This window comes from Cololabis saira, chromosome 19 (assembly GCF_033807715.1).
Source record: "Cololabis saira isolate AMF1-May2022 chromosome 19, fColSai1.1, whole genome shotgun sequence".
In the NCBI taxonomy this organism is placed as follows: Eukaryota; Metazoa; Chordata; class Actinopteri; order Beloniformes; family Belonidae; genus Cololabis; species Cololabis saira.
The window spans coordinates 705,750-727,643 of NC_084605.1; the positions used below are offsets into that span (position 1 = coordinate 705,750).

The window sequence follows — 21,894 nt, forward strand, 5'->3', positions numbered from 1 at the left end:
CTTTGCTCTTATTAAAGCAAAAATGAATGAATAAAGTGCAAAACTCTGTAAAATAAGTTGAAAAAAAGTTTTAAAAAATATAATAAAATATAAAGTTTTATCTCTGAAAAAAAATCAGCAAATCAGCACTTGCAAACATACAGTAAGTTATATTTCCAATTAAATAAAACAAGACATTTTCTAATACAACTAAACTGGGTCTTTGCATGCTAAATAATAATCAACCCATGAAGGAGGTAGAGGTGTGGAATGGGGCACTTGTCGCAGGTATTGAGAGGTATTTCCATCAATCATTAATATGGTATCAATCATTAATATGTGTGCAGACAAGGTAAAAAATAAAAAAAATTAAAAAAAAAGTGAAAAATCGATTTTACGATTTTCACGTTTTAACATCGTTCTAATTACATAATCGCGATTACGATTTTAAAATCGATTAATCGAACAGCCCTAATCCAGATTATGCGAGGAGCCAGGAGCTTTTATGTGGCCCCTGGTCATATTTAAAAAAAGGGGGTGTTTGTTGAAAAAAAAAAAAAAAAAAAAATGTTTTTCTTTTTTTTTTATAATATTTTTAGAACTGGCTACTATGGACTGAAATGCTTAATATAATATTCAAATAAGGAAATCTTGGTGGAAAGTGGAGCTTTGTCATTATGGCGTGTTTTATTAAAAGTAGGTCAATATCAATTTCATTAAGTTTTGTACAATGCATGGTTTCAAAATGAACTTGCATTTAAAATAATATTTCTTTATCTGAATATTATATTTAACATTCACAATTACTAAATCTGGAGACAATTAATACATAATTCATATGTAAAATGTATTCATGTATTCAAATGTATATTATACATAAGTCTTCGTCTTTGAGTGCAAAATACATTTTGAAAACCCCCACATTTTCAAATTGTGCGGCTTCTCCATACAGTCCTTTTGCAGATGTGGCCCCGGCCGAATATAGTTGAATATCCCTGCTCTACATAGTTCACCGAAAAATGTAAAAATGCATTACACATGTTAAAATCCAAGTTGTACAAATGTACGTCAGATGATAGTGATAATTCATTGGACAGACTGAGTCAAAACAATGTAATTCAAACTTTCCATTTTAATTATGCAACATATTTGCATGAAAAAACACACTGAAACACAATGAAAAGTGCAGTGTGCATTATTCTAAGATACAAAATCCTCTAAATAAAATGCAGTGTCTCACCCACACTGAAATCACAAAGTAAAGTGCAGCTAAGGGCGGGCAAAAATATTGATACGGCAATATATCGTGATACATACGTTGAATATCGATATTGTATCGGGAGACTATGTATCGATATATTGCCGTATCAATATTTTTGCCCACCCCTAGTCTCAGGTTCAATTCAATTCAATTTTATTTATATAGCGTCTAATACAACAGATGTTGTCTCTAGACGCTTTCCAGAGATCCAGAACATGAACATGAACATAAACATAAACATAAACATAAACATAAACATAAACCCCCGAGCAATTATTATATAAACAATGGCAGGTAAAAACTCCCTTAGTGGGAGAAAAGCCTTAAGCCAAACAGTGGCAAGGAAAAACTCCCCTTTAGGAGGGAAGAAACCTTGAGCAGGACCAGGCTCATAAGGGGGGACCCTCCTGCCGAAGGCCAGACTGGGGGAGTCAGGGACGTCGACAGCACACAGCAGGCAGGTGGAAGCAGCAGCGGGATGACCAGAGGTGGGGGGGGGGGGGGGGCGTCAGCAGCACACAACAGTCATGTGGAAGCAGCAGCGGGATGACCAGAGGGGGGGGGAGGGCCGGGAACACAGGCCAGAACGCAGCTCCTGAGGCTCCGGCCTGCAAACATACACAAAAGAGAAAAAAAAAAAAAAAAAAAAAAGAAAAAAAAGAAAAAAAAGAAAAAAAAAAAAAGAAAAAAAAAAAAGAGAAAAAAGGGGGGCCGGCACAAGAAACTACAGGAACAATGGACAAAAATGATAGCTATGAGATATTTATAATAAATAAAAATGGTAATGGAGAAGAGAGGCAGGGAAAAGGAGAGGAGAAGAAGGGTGAGAGGCACCGCCCAGCGGATCATGTCGGTCCCCCCTGCAGCATAAGCCTATAGCAGCATATCTACCGCGAAGCTATATTTGAGACTAACTATTATAGTCTTGTTCTATAGCTGCAACTATGACTACTGACTCTAACACACTAGAGTTTACACTACCTAGAGATTTACCAACACCAGCTAGAGGTTTACTTAACACTAACTATAAGCTTTACTAAACAGAAAGGTTTTAAGTTTAGTTTTAAAGGTGGAGGTGGTGTCAGCCTCCTTAACCCAGATTGGAAGTTGGTTCCAAAGTAATGGTGCCTGATAGCAGAACGCCCGCCCTCCAAATCTACATTTAGATACTCTAGGAACTACGAGTAAACCTGCACCCTGGGAGCGGAGAGCTCGGCCAGGAACATAAGGCACTATCAGGTCTTGTAAATACTGCGGAGCTAAGCTGTTTTGGGCTTTATATGCAAGTAATAAAATTTTAAATTGAATTCTGAATTTTACAGGTAGCCAATGGAGCGACGCTAACACTGGAGAGACGTGGTCTCTCCTGCTAATTCCTGTCAGTACTCGTGCTGCTGCATTTTGGATCAGCTGGAGCCTATTCAGCAAATTACTTGGACATCCTGCTAACAACACATTACAGTAATCTAGTCTAGAAGATACAAACACATGAACTAGTTTTTCTGCATCACTCTGCGAGAGGATTTTCCTAATTTTTGCAATATTACGGAGATGGAAAAACGCTATTTTACAAACCTGATTAACATATGGTTTAAACGACAAATCCTGATCGAAAACAACACCAAGATTTCTCACAGTTGCACTGGAAGCCATCGCAACACCATCTAATCCCTTCCTAAGATGCTCTGGACCAAGAATGATAACCTCTGTTTTATCTGAATTTAGAAGCAAGAAATTTCTGGACATCCAGTCCTTGATGTCCCTAAGACATGCCTGAAGTTTAACTAACGGTTCTGTTTCATCCGGCTTCATAGACAAGTAGAGCTGCGTGTCATCAGCATAACAATGAAAGTGTATGCCGTGATTCTGGATTATACTTCCCAACGGCTGCATGTATAAACTGAACAAGACTGGCCCTAGCACTGAACCCTGCGGAACACCATAACAGACCCTTGACTGTTCTGAAGAAACCTCATGTACATGAACAAACTGGAACCTGTCAGATAGATATGATTTAAACCAACGTAGAGCTGTCCCTTTAATCCCAACAACATGCTCTAACCTGTGCAGTAAAATGCCATGATCTATAGTGTCAAAAGCAGCACTGAGGTCCAGTAAAACCAATATGGACACTAATCCCTTATCTGAGGCCATAAGAAGGTCATTCGTGACTCGAACAAGTGCTGTCTCTGTGCTATGATGCATTCTGAACCCTGACTGAAAGACTTCAAACAGATCATTTCTATACAAATAGTCACATAACTGGCTTGAAACTGCCTTTTCCAGAATTTTAGACACAAATGGAAGGTTGGAAATTGGTCTATAATTAGCTAAGGTGTCTGGGTCAAGGGAAGGTTTTTTAAGTAAAGGTTTAATTACTGCGACTTTGAAAACCTGTGGTACATATCCTAAGCTTAGGGATAGGTTGATTTGGTCCAGTATTGTCACACCAATAAGAGAAAAAACATTTTTGAATAGTGGAGTCGGGATGGGGTCTAACATACATGTGGTTGACTTAGCTCTATTAACGAGTGAAGTCAGCTCAGGGAGGTCTATAGGATCAAAACAGTCTAGAGACAAGTCAGAGCCTAGGGAAGTCGCTAAAGCTGAAGAAACGCCCACAACCGGCTGGTTGATTTCTCTAATTCTCGTGATTTTACTGTTAAAGAAGCTCATAAAGTCTTCACTACTGAGAGCTGCAGGAATACACGGCTCCACAGAGCTGTGACTCTTTGTCAGCCTGGCTACAGTGCTGAACAGAAAACGTGGGTTACTTTTGTTATCCTCTATCAACGTTGAATAATAAGCTGTTCTTGCTTTGCGAATGGCTTTTTTATATACTATTAGAATATCTTTCCATTCACGATGAGAGTCTACAGACCTACAAGAGTACCACTTCCTTTCCATTTTACGCACGTTTTGTTTCAACATGTGGATATCTGAATTGTACCAGGGAGTTAAGCTCCTGTGGCTAGAAACCCTCCTTTTCAAAGGAGCAACTTCATCTAAAGCTGAGTGCAACAGATCAGCAGTGTTACTAACAAGAAAATCAACATCAGAGGTAGAACCCAGGTCACTGGCCTCTATTGCTTCAGTAGAGGCTTCACTATTTTCCACTGTCGCAAGACGAGCAACGGTCTCCTTAAATTTAGCAATAGCTTCATCAGACAAACATCTGCTAAAATAATACCTCCTGCCCTGCACTTCAACATCAACAACATTCAATTCCAACGTTATTAAGTAATGGTCGGATAAAAGGGAGTTTACAGGTGACACCAACAGACCATCAGTTTCAACACCGTAGGTGAGAACGAGATCGAGAGTATGACCAAAACAATGCGTCGGCCCGTCCACTTTTTGTGAGATACCCATTGATTCTAGAAGAGAATTGAAAGCTAATTTAAGATTATCGCTTTCAACATCCATATGAATATTAAAATCACCCACTATGATGAATTTATCTGTACTGATCAATAATCCAGGTAAGGAAATCTGAAAATTCAGACAAAAACTCTAGATAAGCGCCAGCAGGGGGCCGATACACTACCACTAACACAACTGGCTTCTCTGATTTCCAGCTCAGAAATTTCAGACTAAGCGTGAGGCTTTCAAATGTATTATAATTGCACTTAGGTTCAATTTTTGTTTGGAGACTGGAGTTATAAATTGCTGCGACTCCTCCGCCCCGGCCCGTGTTTCTAGGAATGTGATGATTAAAGTAGCCGGGCGGAGTTGATTCATTCAAACTAACATACTCTTCCTCCTGTAACCATGTTTCTGTTAAGCAGAAAACATCACTCCTGCTCTCTGTAATTATATCATTTACTAACAGAGACTTGGAGCTTAATGATCGTATATTTAGTAGTCCGCATCTAATTTTTCGGTCTCTTATTGGTACCAAATGTGCATTGGTTTTAATTTTTACAAGATTATTTTGGTTAACGCCTCTATAACGCCGCACCTGGTGAACTAGTGGAGGGCGGGGAACTGCAACTACTTCTATTTTGCTAGGCACCTGGTTAGAGTTACCAGTTACATCATGTAATCTTATAGTTTTGTTGGCAGGCGTTGGTCCTCGAGAAGCAGCAGAGAAGTGTGTTAAACTACAGCTCTGCATCCTGGCCTGGACCCTGCGATGTCAGGGAGAGGGTCTAATGAAACAGGCCAAATTACTAGAGACAAGAGCAGCACCATCCCGGGTGGGATGAATGCCGTCTCTTCTAATCAGACCGGGCTTTCCCCAGAACGTTTCCCAATTGTCAATAAAGGCCACGTCGTTTTCTGAACACCACCGATACAACCAGCGACGGAGCGAGAGCATGCGACTAAACATGTCATCACTGGTCAAATTGGGGAGGGGGCCAGAGAAACCTACGGAGTCCGACATGGATTTAGCGAAGTTACACACCGAGACAATATTCATTCTGGTTACTTCCGACTGGCGAAGACGGGAGTCGTTAGCTCCGACATGGATGATAACTTTACCATATTTACGATTACCCTTTGCCAGTAGCTTCAAATTTGCTTCTATGTCGCCCGCTCTGGCCCCCGGGATACACCTAACTATGGTCTCTGGAGTCGGCTTCACATGTCTGACTATGGAGTCGCCTATCACCAGGGTCGGCTTCTCAACGGGTGTGTCGCTGAGTGGGGAAAATCGGTTAGACACATGAAGCGGGTGGTGGTGTTCCGTGAGCCCTTTACTACGCTTCCCCCGAACCGTCACCCACCGGTCCTGACTGGCCGGCTGCTCGGGAGCTGCAGGGGAGCGGCTAGCCTCAGCTGCTATGGGCCGGTCCGCCGCTAGCTTAGCCTGGTTAGCTGAGGAGGCTATCGGACTATGGTCAAATTGGCAGAACCGGACCTCTAACTGACTGAGCCTCGCCTCCAGCCCTGTAAATAAACTACATTTTAAGCACTTACCGTCTTCACTAAAGGAGGCAGAGGAATAACTAAACATTTCACACACTGAGCAGGAAAGAGGTGAAACGGTGGGAGACGGAGAGCCCATGCTAAGATGCTAACGGAGGCTAACGGACAGAAAATGTATTGGTGATTGGTGACAGTGAAAGTTACGGAAGAGAAAATGAGCGAGTGTTGAAATAAAGACAGTAATGTACCAGATATAGTGCTATTTTACCAGAAAACAGTCTAAGTTTAAGACAAAAAAGTCGGGAGAGATCTGTGCCCGCACGCCGTGCAGCAGCAACGGACCGCAACACCAGGAAGTGACGCGATGCGTGACGCAGTACGTTACCCAATCAGCAAGCACGCAAGAGATCAGCCAGCACACTCAGGTGTGTCCTGAAGAAACTCTCACACCTGTCGAGGCTCTGGTTTGGTTCCTGCTTCTAGCAACTGTTACATATGCGTCTCTGTCGGCTGTTGGAGCTGGTACCTGTGCCCTGATTGCGACAGGTGCGTTACGTAGGTGTGTGAAAGGTGAGACAGGTATCCCAGGTGCATGACAGGTGTCTCAGGTGTGTCCTGAAGTGGACTAGTGCACCTGTCAAACCTCACGCTGGTTTCCTGCTTCTAGCAACTGTCATTATCCGTGTTTCTGTCGGGCTGTTGGAGTTTGTACCTGTGCTCTGATTGCGACAGGTGTGTCTCAGGTGTGTCTCAGGTGTGTCCTGAACTGGACTCGTGCACCTATCGAGCCTCCAACCACCTTCCTGCTCCGGTTCTTATCATCAGATCAGATCAACCACCGGCTGTAAACGCTGCTGGTAAATATTGGTCAGGTGTGTGTTCACTAGGGCTGGGCGATATGGACCAAAAGTCATATCTCGATATTTTCTAGCTAAATGGCGATACTCGATATTTTTTCTGTGCCTTAATTGGGGTTTCCCCCAAAGCATTATAGCATAGCATCTCTGTTAGCTTCATCTTTTTCTGAGGCAAACCCTTAAAAAAACAGTCAGTTTTAATACAAAGCCTCGTGCCAAATGTCACACAGGTTCCTTTATTAACAGAGGTCTGCACAATATCAACATGTATAAAACACATGAAATAAAATAAACTGCCTGCATATATAGAATAAAAATGCTTCTTGAATAAAATAAAACAAATATCCCTTTCCTGCATAACAATTAAATTAAAATACACTGTAATTAATACAATGTAGACAGTAACAGGCACGACAGTTGTGCAAATAACAAAACATTTGTGCAAATCTCAAATAAAACATCCAAGTCAATTTGTCACAAAATAAGCTATATCAAAATCATTTAAAAAAAAAAATGTAAAAAAATTTTTTTTTTTTTTTTTTTAAATCGATATAAACAATATTGTCTCGTACCATATTGTGTTTGAAAATATATCGATATATATTAAAATCTCGATATATCGCCCAGCCCTAGTGTCCACGTGTGTGTTCAGGTGTGTGTTCAGGTAGTAGGGCTTTTATTTTGAAGAGGGGACCGTGGAGCAGCGACCTGTCAATCATTGACCAGGATCCACAGAAACTCTTTGTTCCAGCCGGAGACGCCAGAGATAAGATCCTCTCGTTAGGTCGTTAGCCTTGAACCTCCGTCTCCGTCTCTTCCTGAGGGTTAAATTCCTCAGCCGAGCGTCGGCTGGACCGGATCCTCCAACCCTTGAACCCTCTAGGTGTTACCTGTCCTGTCAGGAGTCACCTGTCCTGTTGGGTTTTACCTGTCCTGTCCTGTGAGGGTCACATGACCTCGCGGGTCACATGACGTTGCCCGCCTCGTTAGACTCTGAACGCAGCAACCGTTTACATAAGACAGAAGTCAGTGATGTGTTTGAACCAGCAACTCCCCAACAATCATTCTCTAGTCCAGGGGTCGGAAACCTGCAGCTCTAGAGCCGCCCTGGTGGCTCCTGGAGCTTTTTTAGAAATGTTTGACCTTTTTTTTTCTTCTTTTTTAATCTCGACATTTCGACTTTTTTCTCAAAATTGTACTATTTTTTTTTTTTAATTTGTTTATTTCTTCTTTTCCTTTTTTCTTCTCTTTTTTCTTTTATTTCTTTTCTTTTTTTATTATTTTCTTTTTTCTTTTTCCTTTTTTTTCTCTTTTTTTCTTTTTTTAATCAAGACATTTAGACTTTTTTCTCGAAGTGCATAATGAAAAACAAAATCTTCCCCCAGTTATAACTAATACAGAAACATGCAGCATGTGTTTCTTCATTCTAATTCTGATACAAGACTTTTCATTTTTTGCGGCTCCAGACATATTAGTTTTTGGTGTTTTTGGTCCAAAAAACACCACGGTTGACGACCGCTGATTTAGACCAGTAGACCCGGTACCGGGCCGCACAGAAAGAAAAAATAATTTCTGTATCATTTATTCATTCTGTAGCAGAAGTTAGTGTTTCTACATTCATATAAGTTTCATTTAACTTAAATACAGACCCACACAGTTGCTGCTGCTGCTCGGTAATAGAGCTACCGTTAACACAATACATGAGTAACCATGGCAACCAAACTCAAGCTGGACATAAATACGGTATTAAATTAGCGAAGAAAACAAACCCTTATTAGCAGGTGATTTTTGTGCCAGTTAGGCTCCACTTTAGATGCCTTCAAAATAAAAGCACTAAATATCGGTCTCATTAATATATAACCAATAAAATAAAAGCCTGGCTTTAAATAACGTTATTGAGAAAACAAGGGAGTTTAACGTCTCGGCCGGTTCTGCAGGAACTGAAACCTCCTGAACCGTCTGCTCCTCCAGAACTTCCAGACCGGTCCAGAAACTTCCAGGTTCCTACGGGGGCTGGAAATCCTGGAAATGCTTGGATTTCAATGTTTTCAAGGCCTGAAAAGTGCTTGAATTTTAGTTTAAGTGCTTGAAATTATTGAAGGTGAATTGAAGTTTGAAAGTGAAGTTTTTGTGTGATTATTTTTAACATCGACTGCCAGATTAGACGACAAACCAAGACTTCTTGCAGATCGGTGACACATTTTGAAACATAGACATTTATGTCAAAAAAGAAAATGACAGGGTTTTCTCAGTGCGAGTACCTAATAACATAATATATATATATATTATGTTATAATGTATGTTATATATGTTATAATAATAACATATATATGCCTGAAGAATGCCAAGTGGCTTACCTTTTTTTTTTTTTGGGGGGGGGGGGGTAAAATTTTGTGTTCTTCTTTTAATTTCTAAACGTTTTGACGGACGGAGGAACCTCCTACGGTCCTAAAGGGTTAAGCCTGATTTGTGGTTCTGCGTTAAACCAACGCAAAGCCAACGGCGTTGCCGCGACGCCGTCGTGAAACTTCGGACTGCTCCGTCATTCCATTTCACCGCGGTGCAAAACCCCCCAGAGCGCTAGGGGTAGGGCTGGGCGATATATCGAGATTTTAATATATATCGATATATTTTCAAACACGATATGGTACGAGACAATATCGTCTATATCGATTTAAAAAAAATAATATTTTTTTTTTTTTATTTTTATTTATTTTTTTTTTTACATTTTTTTTTAAATGATTTTGATATAGCTTATTTTGTGACAAATTGACTTGAATGTTTTATTTGAGATTGTCACAAATGTTTAGTTATTTGCACAACTGTCAACCTCAGTGGAAAAGTCTGCCTGTTAATGTCTACATTGTATTAATTACAGTGTATTTTAATTTAATTGTTATGCAGGAAAGGGATATTTGTTTTATTTTATTCTAGAAGCATTTTTATTCTATATATGCAGGCAGTTTATTTTCGTTTCATTTGTTTTATACATGTTGATATTGTGCAGACCTCTGTTAATAAAGGAACCTGTGTGACATTTGGCACGAGGCTTTGTATTAAAACTGACTGTTTTTTTAAGAAATGAAGCTAACAGAGATGCTAACAGAGATGCTAACAGAGAAGCTAACAGAGATGCTAACAGAGATGCTATGCTATAATGCTTTGGGGGAAACCCCAATTAAGGCACAGAAAAAATATCGAGATATATATCGAGTATCGCCATTTAGCTAGAAAATATCGAGATATGACTTTTGGTCCATATCGCCCAGCCCTAGCTAGGGGGGTGCGTTCTTTTCCAGAGAAAAGAAAAGGCGATTCCTGCTCGAAAACCCTCCAAAGTGGCTGAATTACAACAATGTTATTGTCATCGTCGTCTCTAGTTTATTCTTTGTTTATTTTCCGGCTTTTCCGTCACAGTGAACAACGGCGACCGAGAGAGAACCGGAACCAGAACTGCGTTGCTACCAAGCAAACTGCCAGAAATGCCAAATCCGACGTATGTTACAACTAGGGATGGGCGGTATGGACTAAAAAATGTATCACAATCATTTCTGGCATTTATCCTGATAACGATAAAAATGACGATAAAAAAAATACCAATTCAACTCCATCTTTGTAACTAGTGATGCACCGAAATGAAAATTTGTGGCCGAAACCGAAACCGAAAATAATAATAAACACTTGGCCGAATACCGAACAATACCCAACATGGTTCTTCGCAGTTTTTCATTTATTTTGCCAATTTTTTCACCATTGCATAAATGAAATAAATTTGATTTAGGCATGCTTTTAAAAGAAAAAAATCTTTTACAAAATTACAAGGTAGAAAACATTTGTTGAACATAAAAAACTGAACATTTTTTAATTTCCCAGCATTTCTTAAATATTCCAGCAGACATTATACCAGCAAAGAACAATAACTTAACATAAATAAATTAGCTAAATAAATGTTTTGTCCATCTTTGAGCTTACGTTAGGCTTAACTGACTGAACATTGTAACATAGGCCTTAAAACAATAAAAATGTTTTTTATCATTTCAAATGATAAATCAAACTTGTAGCTGAAAGACTTTGCAGATGTTTCCCCTCTAGATATTTGAGCAGAACATTCATGTCAAACAGCCATTCTTGTATTATTCTGTGCCACTCTAAAATACTTCCACACTGCTGACATGTTTGCACCACTTCACTCCACGCTCTAACGTTTGATTTCCTCATCTAAACCTGTAATAGATTGATTTATGTTGTTTTGGTTCCACCTCCTGGTGAATGTTGGTAAAATTCTTATGTGGTTACTTTTTGGTTGGCCAACTATTTATGTTTGTGGTGCAACCGTTACGGAGCGGCCAGTCTATTTATTTTACAACGCCGTTATTAATTGTTCGTTTTTTTTTCCCACTTATTCCACCGAACACCGAAAGTGTTTTTTTGCCATTTTCGGCCGAACAATTTCGGTTACCGAACAATCGGTGCATCACTATTTGTAACAATAAATCTATCACCACATTCAGTCTTTGGAGCCAAATCACTGCTCTAAAAGATACTAAACTACACCAATTATTACACCACTCTGGTGGAGACCTCAGCAGCAGCTGTTATGTATAATAATATATAATGTAAAATATATAATAAATTACTTGTATTGCCATCCTTTGCACTCACAGTTTTTTTGCAGACTCTGCACATATAGATGATGTTTGTTCCCGTCTCTCTTTAAATCCAAACCAGTTCCAGATAACGGAGCTGGAGCCTCGTTTAACAACGAGCTCCTCGCTCTCAGATCCGCCATGTTTGTTACACAAAAACACCATCAACGGGAATTTATCCTTTTTACCGCGAGATGAGAATTTTTTTGACGGTATATCGTGAACGGTAAAATATCGCCCATTCCTAGTTAGAACCTGAATATCTGAATATGAGAATATTTTAGGCAGGAATTCACCTTGGACATGTCGCAGGGAAGGGCCCCAGCTTGAGTTTGGTTGCCATGGTTACTCATGTATTGTGATAACGGTAGCTGTTATTACCGAGCGAGCAGCAGATGTGTCGGTCTGTATTTAAGTTAAATGAAACTTATATGAATGTAGAAACTGTATTTTATTTTATTCCTTTCTAGCTCTTATGGTGTGTTTGCAGTGTATTTACATCCAAGGAATAAAAACTAGTGATGCACCGAAATGAAAATTTGTGGCCGAAATCGAAACCGAAAATAATAATAAACACTTGGCCGAATACGGAACATGGTTCTTCAGCAGTTTTTCATTTATTTTGCCAATTTTTTCACTATTGCATAAATCAAATACATTTGATTTAGGCTTTTCAAAGAAAAATATCTTTTACAAATTACAAGGTAGAAAACATTTGTTGAACATAAAAAACTGAACATTTTTTAATTTCCCAGCATTTCTTAAATATTCCAGCAAAGAACAATAACTTAAAATAAATAAATTAGCTAAATACAGGTTTTGTCCATCTTTGAGCTTACTTTAGGCTTAACTTACTGAACATTGTAACATAGGCCTTAAAACAATAAAAATGCATTAAAGCGCTCAGGGTTTTTTATCATTTCAAATGATAAATCAAACTTGTAGCTGAAAGACTTTGCAGATGTTTCCCCTCTAGATATTTGAGCAGAACATTCATGTCAAACAGACATTCTTGTTTTATTCTAACACTCTAAAATACTTCCACACTGCTGACATGTTTGCACCACTTCACTCCACGCTCTAACGTTTGATTTCCTCATCTAAACCTGGAATAGATTGATTTATGTTGTTTTGGTTCCACCTGCTGGTGAATGTTGGTAAAATTCTTATGTGGTTAGTTTTTGGTTGGCCAACTATTTATGTTTGTGGTGCAACAGTTACGGAGCGGCCAGTCTATTTATTTTACAACGCCGTTATTAATTGTTCGTTTTTTTTCCCCACTTATTCCACCGAACACCCAAAGTGTTTTTTTGCCATTTTCGGCCGAACAATCGGTGCATCACTATTTGTAACTATAAATCTATCACCACATTCAGTCTTTGGAGCCAAATCACTGCTCTAAAAGATACTAAACTACACCAATTATTACACCACTCTGGTGGAGACCTCAGCAGCAGCTGTTATATATAATAATATGTTATATATTATAATGTAAAATATATAATAAATTACTTGTGTTGCCATCCTTTGCACTCACTGTTTTTGCAGACTCTGCACATATAGATGATGTTTGTTCCCGTCTCTCTTTAAATCCAAACCAGTTCCAGATAACGGAGCTGGAGCCTCGTTTAACAACGAGCTCCTCGCTCTCAGATCCGCCATGTTTGTTACACAAAAACATCATCAATGGGAATTAATTTTTTTTTACAGCGAGATGAGAATTTTTTTGACGGTATATCGTGAACGGTAAAATATCGCCCATTCCTAGTTAGAACCTGAATATCTGAATATGAGAATATTTTAGGCAGGAATTCACCTTGGACATGTCGCAGGGAAGGGCCCCAGCTTGAGTTTGGTTGCCATGGTTACTCATGTATTGTGGTTAACGGTAGCTTTATTACCGACCCAGCAGCGTTGGTCTGTATTTAAGTTAAATGAAACTTATATGAATGTAGAAACTCTATTTTATTTTATTCCTTTCTAGCTCTTATGGTGTGTTTGCAGTGTATTTACATCCAAGGAATAAAAACTAGTGATGCACCGAAATGAAAATTTGTGGCCGAAACCGAAACCGAAAATAATAATAAGCACTTGGCCGAATACCGAACATGGTTCTTCAGCAGTTTTTCATTTATTTTGCCAATTTTTTCACCATTGCATAAATCAAATAAATGTGATTTAGGCTTTTAAAAGAAAAAAATCTTTTACAAAATTACAAGGTAGAAAACATTTGTTGAACATAAAAAACTGAAAACTTTTTAATTTCCAAGCATTTCCTAAATATTCCAGCAGACATTATACCAGCAAAGAACAATAACTTAAAATAAATACATTAGCAAAATACATTTTTTGTCCATCTTTGAGCTTACGTTAGGCTTAACTGACTGAACATTGTAACATAGGCCTTAAAACAATAAAAATGTTTTTTATCATTCCAAATGATAAATCAAACTTGTAGCTGAAAGACTTTGCAGATGTGCCCCCTCTAGATATTTGAGCAGAACATTCATGTCAAACAGACATTCTTGTTTTATTCTAACACTCTAAAATACTTCCACACTGCTGACATGTTTGCACCACTTCACTCCACGCTCTAACGTTTGATTTCCTCATCTAAACCTGGAATAGATTGATTTATGTTGTTTTGGTTCCACCTGCTGGTGAATGTTGGTAAAATTCTTATGTGGTTAGTTTTTGGTTGGCCAACGATTTATGTTTGTGGTGCAACAGTTACGGAGCGGCCAGTCTATTTCCTTATTTTACAACGCCGTTATTAATTGTTCGGTTTTTTCCCACTTATTCCACCGAACACCAAAAGTGTCTTTTTTGCCATTTTCGGCCGAACAATCGGTGCATCACTAATAAAAACATAGTGAACCATCAGTTTGAGAGTTTTTTGACCCTGGCTGCATGTGTGGACGTGTTGGTGTAACGTTGGTGAATCTTCCCCCCAGGAATCCTGCAGCATCCTGACGGGACGGTCCTGAAACAGGTCCAGCCTCCGCCCCGAGGACAGAGAGAGATGGACTTTTACAGCATGGTAAGAACACACGTTGGTTTCCATGGTAATAACACGTTGGTTTCTGTGACTACGTTTCCAGCAGGAATGTTTGATATTTTACCGTTCACGATAAACCGTGCAAAAAATTCCCCACGGTAAGAATTTGTATCTCACGGTAAAAATGAAAGAAAGAAAGAAAGAAAGAAAGAAAGAAAGAAAGAAAGAAAGAAAGAAAGAAAGAAAGAAAGAAAGAAAGAAAGAAAGAAAGAAAGAAAGAAAGAAAGAAAGAAAGAAAGAAAGAAAGAAGGATAAATTCCCGTTGATACGTGTTTGTGTAACAAACATGGAGGATCTGAGTCGTTCCAGTTTTACAGTACATGTAACTCATTTAATTGGTTTTTATTAATTAAATGTAATTGGTGTAGTTTAGTATTTAGTTTCTTTTAGAGCAGTGATTTGGCTCCAAAGACTGAATGTGGTGATAGATTTATATTTACAAAGATGGAGTTGAATTGGTATTTTTTTTATCGTTATCGGGATAAATGCCAGAAATTATCATGATAAATATTTTAGTCCGTACCGCCCATCCCTAGTTTCCAGCATCAATAACCCTTTTAAAACCTGAATTTTGACTGCATGTAAACGTAGTCTGTGTTGTTTTTTAAACGTATATATGAGGGGGATCAGGGGGGGTGTTTATCTGCTGCAAATCTGAAATGAGAGAAACAGGAAAACACAACAGACACACAAGCCTTTGGAATCTGTAGAGAGAAAACTAACGAACTAACGGGAAAACGAGGCAGAGAATTACTAACTAATGACTAACTTAACCGCGGCTTTCATGCCTGTATTTGCACATTATATGATGATAATTGTGGAGTCTAAAGGTCAAGACGTTAGTCGGTGCTATAGGCTTTAGAAACCCGGGTCGTCTTAAACAGTTTACCGTTACCGTGGCAACAGGCGGTTCTGTTCATCCCTGCAGTTACATGAGCAGAGTTCAGGTAAAAACAGTTAGTTCAGGTAAAAACAGTTAGTTCAGGTAAAAACATTTAGTTCAGGTAAAAACAGTTAGTTCAGGTAAAAACAGTCAGTTCAGGTAAAAACAGTTAGTTCAGGTAAAAACAGTTAGTTCAGGTAAAAACAGTCAGTTCAGGTAAAAACAGTTAGTTCAGGTAAAAACAGTTAGTTCAGGTAAAAACAGTTAGTTCAGGTAAAAACGGCTAAAAAGGACATTTATGGGTCTAAAAAGACATTTATATGTCTAAAAGGACATTTATAGGTCTAAAAGGACATTTATAGGTCTAAAAGGACATTTATAGGTCTAAAAGGACATTTATATGTCTAAAAGGACATTTATAGGTCTAAAAGGACATTTATAGGTCTAAAAAGGACATTTATAGGTCTAAAAGGACATTTATAGGTCTAAAAAGGACATTTATATGTCTAAAAAGGACATTTATATGTCAAAAAGGACATTTATATGTCAAAAAGGACATTTATAGGTCTAAAAAGGACATTTATATGTCAAAAAGGACATTTATATGTCAAAAAGGACATTTATAGGTCTAAAAGGACATTTATAGGTCTAAAAAGGACATTTATATGTCAAAAAGGACATTTATAGGTCTAAAAAGGACATTTATATGTCAAAAAGGACATTTATAGGTCCAAAAAGGACATTTATATGTCTAAAAAGGACATTTATAGGTCTAAAAAGGACATTTATAGGTCTAAAAAGGACATTTATATGTCTAAAAAGGACATTTATATGTCAAAAAGGACATTTATAGGTCCAAAAAGGACATTTATATGTCTAAAAAGGACATTTATAGGTCTAAAAAGGACATTTATATGTCAAAAAGGACATTTATAGGTCCAAAAAGGACATTTATATGTCAAAAAGGACATTTATAGGTCCAAAAAGGACATTTATATGTCTAAAAAGGACATTTATATGTCAAAAAGGACATTTATAGGTCCAAAAAGGACATTTATATGTCAAAAAGGACATTTATAGGTCTAAAAAGGACATTTATAGGTCTAAAAAGGACATTTATAGGTCTAAAAAGGACATTTATATGTCTAAAAAGGACATTTATAGGTCTAAAAAGGACATTTATAGGTCTAAAAAGGACATTTATAGGTCTAAAAAGGACATTTATATGTCTAAAAAGGACATTTATAGGTCTAAAAAGGACATTTATAGGTCTAAAAAGGACATTTATAGGTCAAAAAGGACATTTATAGGTCCAAAAAGGACATTTATATGTCCAAAAAGGACATTTATAGGTCCAAAAAGGACATTTATATGTCAAAAAGGACATTTATAGGTCTAAAAGGACATTTATAGGTCTAAAAAGGACATTTATAGGTCTAAAAAGGACATTTATAGGTCTAAAAAGGACATTTATAGGTCTAAAAAGGACATTTATAGGTCAAAAAGGACATTTATAGGTCCAAAAAGGACATTTATAGGTCCAAAAAGGACATTTATAGGTCCAAAAAGGACATTTATATGTCAAAAAGGACATTTATAGGTCTAAAAGGACATTTATAGGTCTAAAAAGGACATTTATATGTCAAAAAGGACATTTATAGGTCTAAAAAGGACATTTATATGTCAAAAAGGACATTTATAGGTCCAAAAAGGACATTTATAGGTCCAAAAAGGACATTTATAGGTCTAAAAAGGACATTTATATGTCTAAAAAGGACATTTATATGTCAAAAAGGACATTTATAGGTCCAAAAAGGACATTTATAGGTCCAAAAAGGACATTTATATGTCAAAAAGGACATTTATAGGTCTAAAAAGGACATTTATATGTCAAAAAGGACATTTATAGGTCTAAAAAGGACATTTATAGGTCTAAAAAGGACATTTATAGGTCTAAAAAGGACATTTATAGGTCTAAAAAGGACATTTATAGGTCTAAAAAGGACATTTATAGGTCTAAAAAGGACATTTATAGGTCTAAAAAGGACATTTATATGTCAAAAAGGACATTTATAGGTCTAAAAAGGACATTTATATGTCTAAAAAGGACATTTATAGGTCTAAAAAGGACATTTATAGGGCTAAAAGGACATTTATAGGGCTAAAAAGGACATTTATAGGTCTAAAAAGGACATTTATAGGTCTAAAAAGGACATTTATAGGGCTAAAAGGACATTTATAGGGCTAAAAAGGACATTTATAGGTCTAAAAGGGCATTTATAGGTCTAAAAGGACATTTATAGGTCTAAAAGGGCATTTATAGGTCTAAAAAGGACATTTATAGGGCTAAAAGGACATTTATAGGTCTAAAAGGACATTTATAGGTCTAAAAGGACATTTATAGGTCTAAAAAGGACATTTATAGGGCTAAAAGGACATTTATAGGTCTAAAAGGACATTTATAGGTCTAAAAGGACATTTATAGGTCTAAAAAGGACATTTATAGGGCTAAAAAGGACATTTATAGGTCTAAAAAGGACATTTATAGGTCTAAAAAGGACATTTATAGGGCTAAAAAGGACATTTATAGGGCTAAAAAGGACATTTATAGGTCTAAAAAGGACATTTATAGGTCTAAAAGGACATTTATAGGTCTAAAAAGGACATTTATAGGGCTAAAAAGGACATTTATAGGTCTAAAAAGGACATTTATAGGTCTAAAAAGGACATTTATAGGTCTATAAAGGACATTTATAGGGCTAAAAGGACATTTATAGGGCTAAAAAGGACATTTATAGGTCTAAAAAGGACATTTATAGGTCTAAAAAGGCTCTCAAGTGGTTTTCTAACTATCTACAAGACAGAGAACAATATGTTTGCATCAATGGTTGCTATTCCGCAAAGTTAAATAATATCATTTGGGGTTCCACAGGGCTCGATACTTGGTCCTTTATTGTTTTTGATTTATATTAATGATTTAACCATGAACTGTAATACATTTCTTCCTATTTTATTTGCAGATGATACTAATCTCGTTGCCTCACACAGGGATTTAAATACCCTTGTCAATCATGTAAACAATGAATTATTGGATGTCTTCAAATGGTTTCAACTGAACAAGCTTACTCTTAAAGGAGCTTGAGGCAGGATTTATGAAAAAAATCTGTATACGTTTTAAGTTTTCTAGTACTAATGTCAGATGAAGCGTTCCAAACCCAAAAGAATGATCCCTCTAGTGTATCTCTCCTTTGCCTTGAACAGGCTGTTGCTGCAAAATGTGCTGCAATTCAGTCCCGAATTTCCCGCGCTGTCCTGCGGATGTGACGTCACATGACGCTGCATGCACGTTCTCCCCGTTCTCCCGTACCGGCTTCACTGTTGGCTGCAGTACCCCCAACGGCCGTCGTGGTGAAGGGTGGCGCTAGAGAGTCTCATTTCTTAAAAGGAGCCTCATGCTCCTTTTAAAGTTAGTAAAATTCAGAAATAAAACACGGCTGAGTCTCAAATAGGCACTTACAGAACCAGCTCCATCCCTCAGTTCCTGCAGCGGGGGTGAAGTCCTGAGAAGGATGGCCGTCCCCCCAACCCTCTCCGTTCTGGGGTTCATTTATCTGTACTGTAGTTGTGATCCGGTTCTGATCCGTGTGTTCCAGGTTCATTTATCTGTACTGTAGTTGTGATCCGGTTCTGATCCGTGTGTTCCAGGTTCATTTATCTGTATTTAGTTCTGATCCGGTTCTGATCCGTGTGTTCCAGGTTCATTTATCTGTATTTAGTTCTGATCCGGTTCTGATCCGTGTTTCCAGGTCTACGCTGACGACTGCTGTGATCCGTGTCTGCTGGACCTGCAGAACCATCTCCCCCGATTCTACGGAACCTGGTCATCCCCGGACTCTCCCAACGGTAGGAGAACCAGTTACAGAACCAGAACCAGAACCAGTTACAGAACCAGTTACAGAACCAGTTACAGAACCACTTTCAGAACCGTACAGGACCGTACAGGGTTTCCATCTTTCAGAAACAGAAATAAATGACGCCACGATTTCAGCAGCGCCAAAAACAAGGAACATCCCCAAAACTTCTAAACTGCAGAGAAATGTATTTATTTTATATGAAAAAACCAAATGCTTTGATTTAAAGTCTAAAGTGCTTTAATAGTAACTTGCATGACTGAACAGACAGACAACCATCCCCCCCCCTCCAGAAAAAATAAATACTGTATTTTCCGCATTATAAGGCGCACATATATCTGGTAAAATACCGTGTCTGGGGTTGAGTTACGTATCTACCTGATGGAAGTGCTACAAAATCCTACAGCAAATGCAAAAAAAAAAAAAACAAGAATAAAAATACCGTATGTCAAACTTTATTAACAAAATAAAAACCAGCTTTGCTCCGTCTGGTCAAAGTCGCCGTTATACAAGTCAGCGTCGCTGCTGTTGTCTTGAACGTCTGTGACAATTCCTGACGTTTTTAGCGCCAACTACATTACCCACAATCCCCCTGACTACATTACCCACAATCCCCCTGACTACATTACCCACAATCCCCCTGACTACATTACCCACAATCCCCCTGACTACATTACCCACAATCCCCCTGACTACATTACCCACAATCCCCCTGACTGACTACATTACCCACAATCCCCCTGACTACATTACCCACAATGCCCCTGACTGACTACATTACCCACAATCCCCCTGACTACCGTAACAGAAATGACCGTAATGATCATATATAAGACACTGCCGGTTTTTGAGAAAATTAAAGGCTTATAGCGCGGAAAATATGGTACTTAGTATTTTTGAAAACTGCACAAAGTTATGGATAAGCCCTGAATGCAGGAATTGTGACGTAGAATTGTCAAATTGGTTTAATTCACTGCATGGATCGGCACAGATTACTTTGTAATCCTGTATTTGACCTGGTCTTTGTACGTTTTGACCGTATAGAAACGTAATTCCTGCCATTGTAAGAATGAGATGAACCTGCTGGATCTACTGCCCTTACTGACTAACAACTAGTGCTTTTTATTATTTAACCTCTTTTCTAATAATTTTATTTGTTATTTACTGTTTAATTGTGTCTTGCTGCTTTTAATGTTGATGTAAATCACTTTGTGTTGAACTGTGCTGTACAGATAAACTTGCCTAAAGCCTGATTTATGGTTCCGCGTTAAATTGACGCCGTACGGTGCGTGTCGCTGCATACCGTACGCGTAGGCTCTGCGTTGGTACAACGCGGAACCAAAAATCAGGCTTAACCCAGATCCTCTCCATCCCGTTCCCCGTCCAGAGCTGTACCTGAAGCTGCAGGACGTCTCCCACCGGTTCCTCCGTCCCTGCATCATCTAGTTTTCTTGTTTTATTGTTTCCAGAGCTGTACCTGAAGCTGCAGGACGTCTCCCACCGGTTCCTCCGTCCCTGCATCATCTAGTTTTCTTGTTTCTATTGTTTTCAGAGCTGTACCTGAAGCTGCAGGACGTCTCCCACCGGTTCTCTCGTCCCTGCATCATCTAGTTTTCTTGTTTTCTTGTTTCCAGAGCTGTACCTGAAGCTGCAGGACGTCTCCCACCGGTTCTCTCGTCCCTGCATCATCTAGTTTTCTTGTTTTATTGTTTCCAGATCTGTACCTGAAGCTGCAGGACGTCTCCCACCGGTTCCTCCGTCCCTGCATCATATAGTTCAGGAATCAGCAACCCAAAATGTTTTAGATCCATATTGGACCAAAAACACAAAAAACTAATATGTCTGGAGCCGCAAAAAATGAAAAGTCTTGTATTAGAATGAAGACACACATGCTGCATGTTTCTATATTAGTTAGAACTGGGGGAAGATTTATTTTTCATTATGCACTTCGAGAAAAAAGTCAAAATGTTGAGAAAAAAGTCGAAATTTTGAGAAAAAAATCAAAATTTTGAGAAAAAGAGTCAATGTTGAGAAAAAAGTCGAAATTAAAAAGTCGAAATGTCGAGATTAATGTTGAAGTACAATCTCGAGAAAAAAGTTGAAATGTTGAGAAAAAAGTCAAAATTTTGAGAAAAAAGTCGAAATGTTGAGAAAAAAGTTGAAATGTCGAGATTAAAAAGTCGAAATGTTGAGAAAAAAGTCAAATTTTCGAGAAAAAAAGTCAAAATTTCGAGAAAAAAAGTCAAAATTTTGAGAAAGTTGAAATGTTGAGAAAAATATCAAAGTGTCGAGAAAAAAGTCGAAATGTCGAGATTAAAAAAGGAAAAAAGAGAAATTAAGGGAAAAAAAGAGAGGAAAAAAAAAAGTCAAACATTTTTGAAAAAGCTCCAGGAGCCACTAGGGCGGCGCTAGCCGCGGGTTGCTGAT

The 21,894-nt window shown here is 38.1% G+C and overlaps 1 protein-coding gene across 1 annotated transcript in view; it reads left to right on the plus strand.

Annotated features, from left to right (window-relative positions):
• LOC133419847 (inositol polyphosphate multikinase-like) overlaps positions 1-21,894 on the plus strand; it is a 45,617-nt gene that overhangs the window by 2,370 nt on the left and 21,353 nt on the right. Inside the window, exons 2-3 of the mRNA XM_061709309.1 lie at positions 14,570-14,655; positions 19,363-19,459. Coding sequence (XP_061565293.1) covers positions 14,570-14,655; positions 19,363-19,459 — 183 coding nt within the window. The remainder of the gene's footprint in view (positions 1-14,569; positions 14,656-19,362; positions 19,460-21,894) is intronic.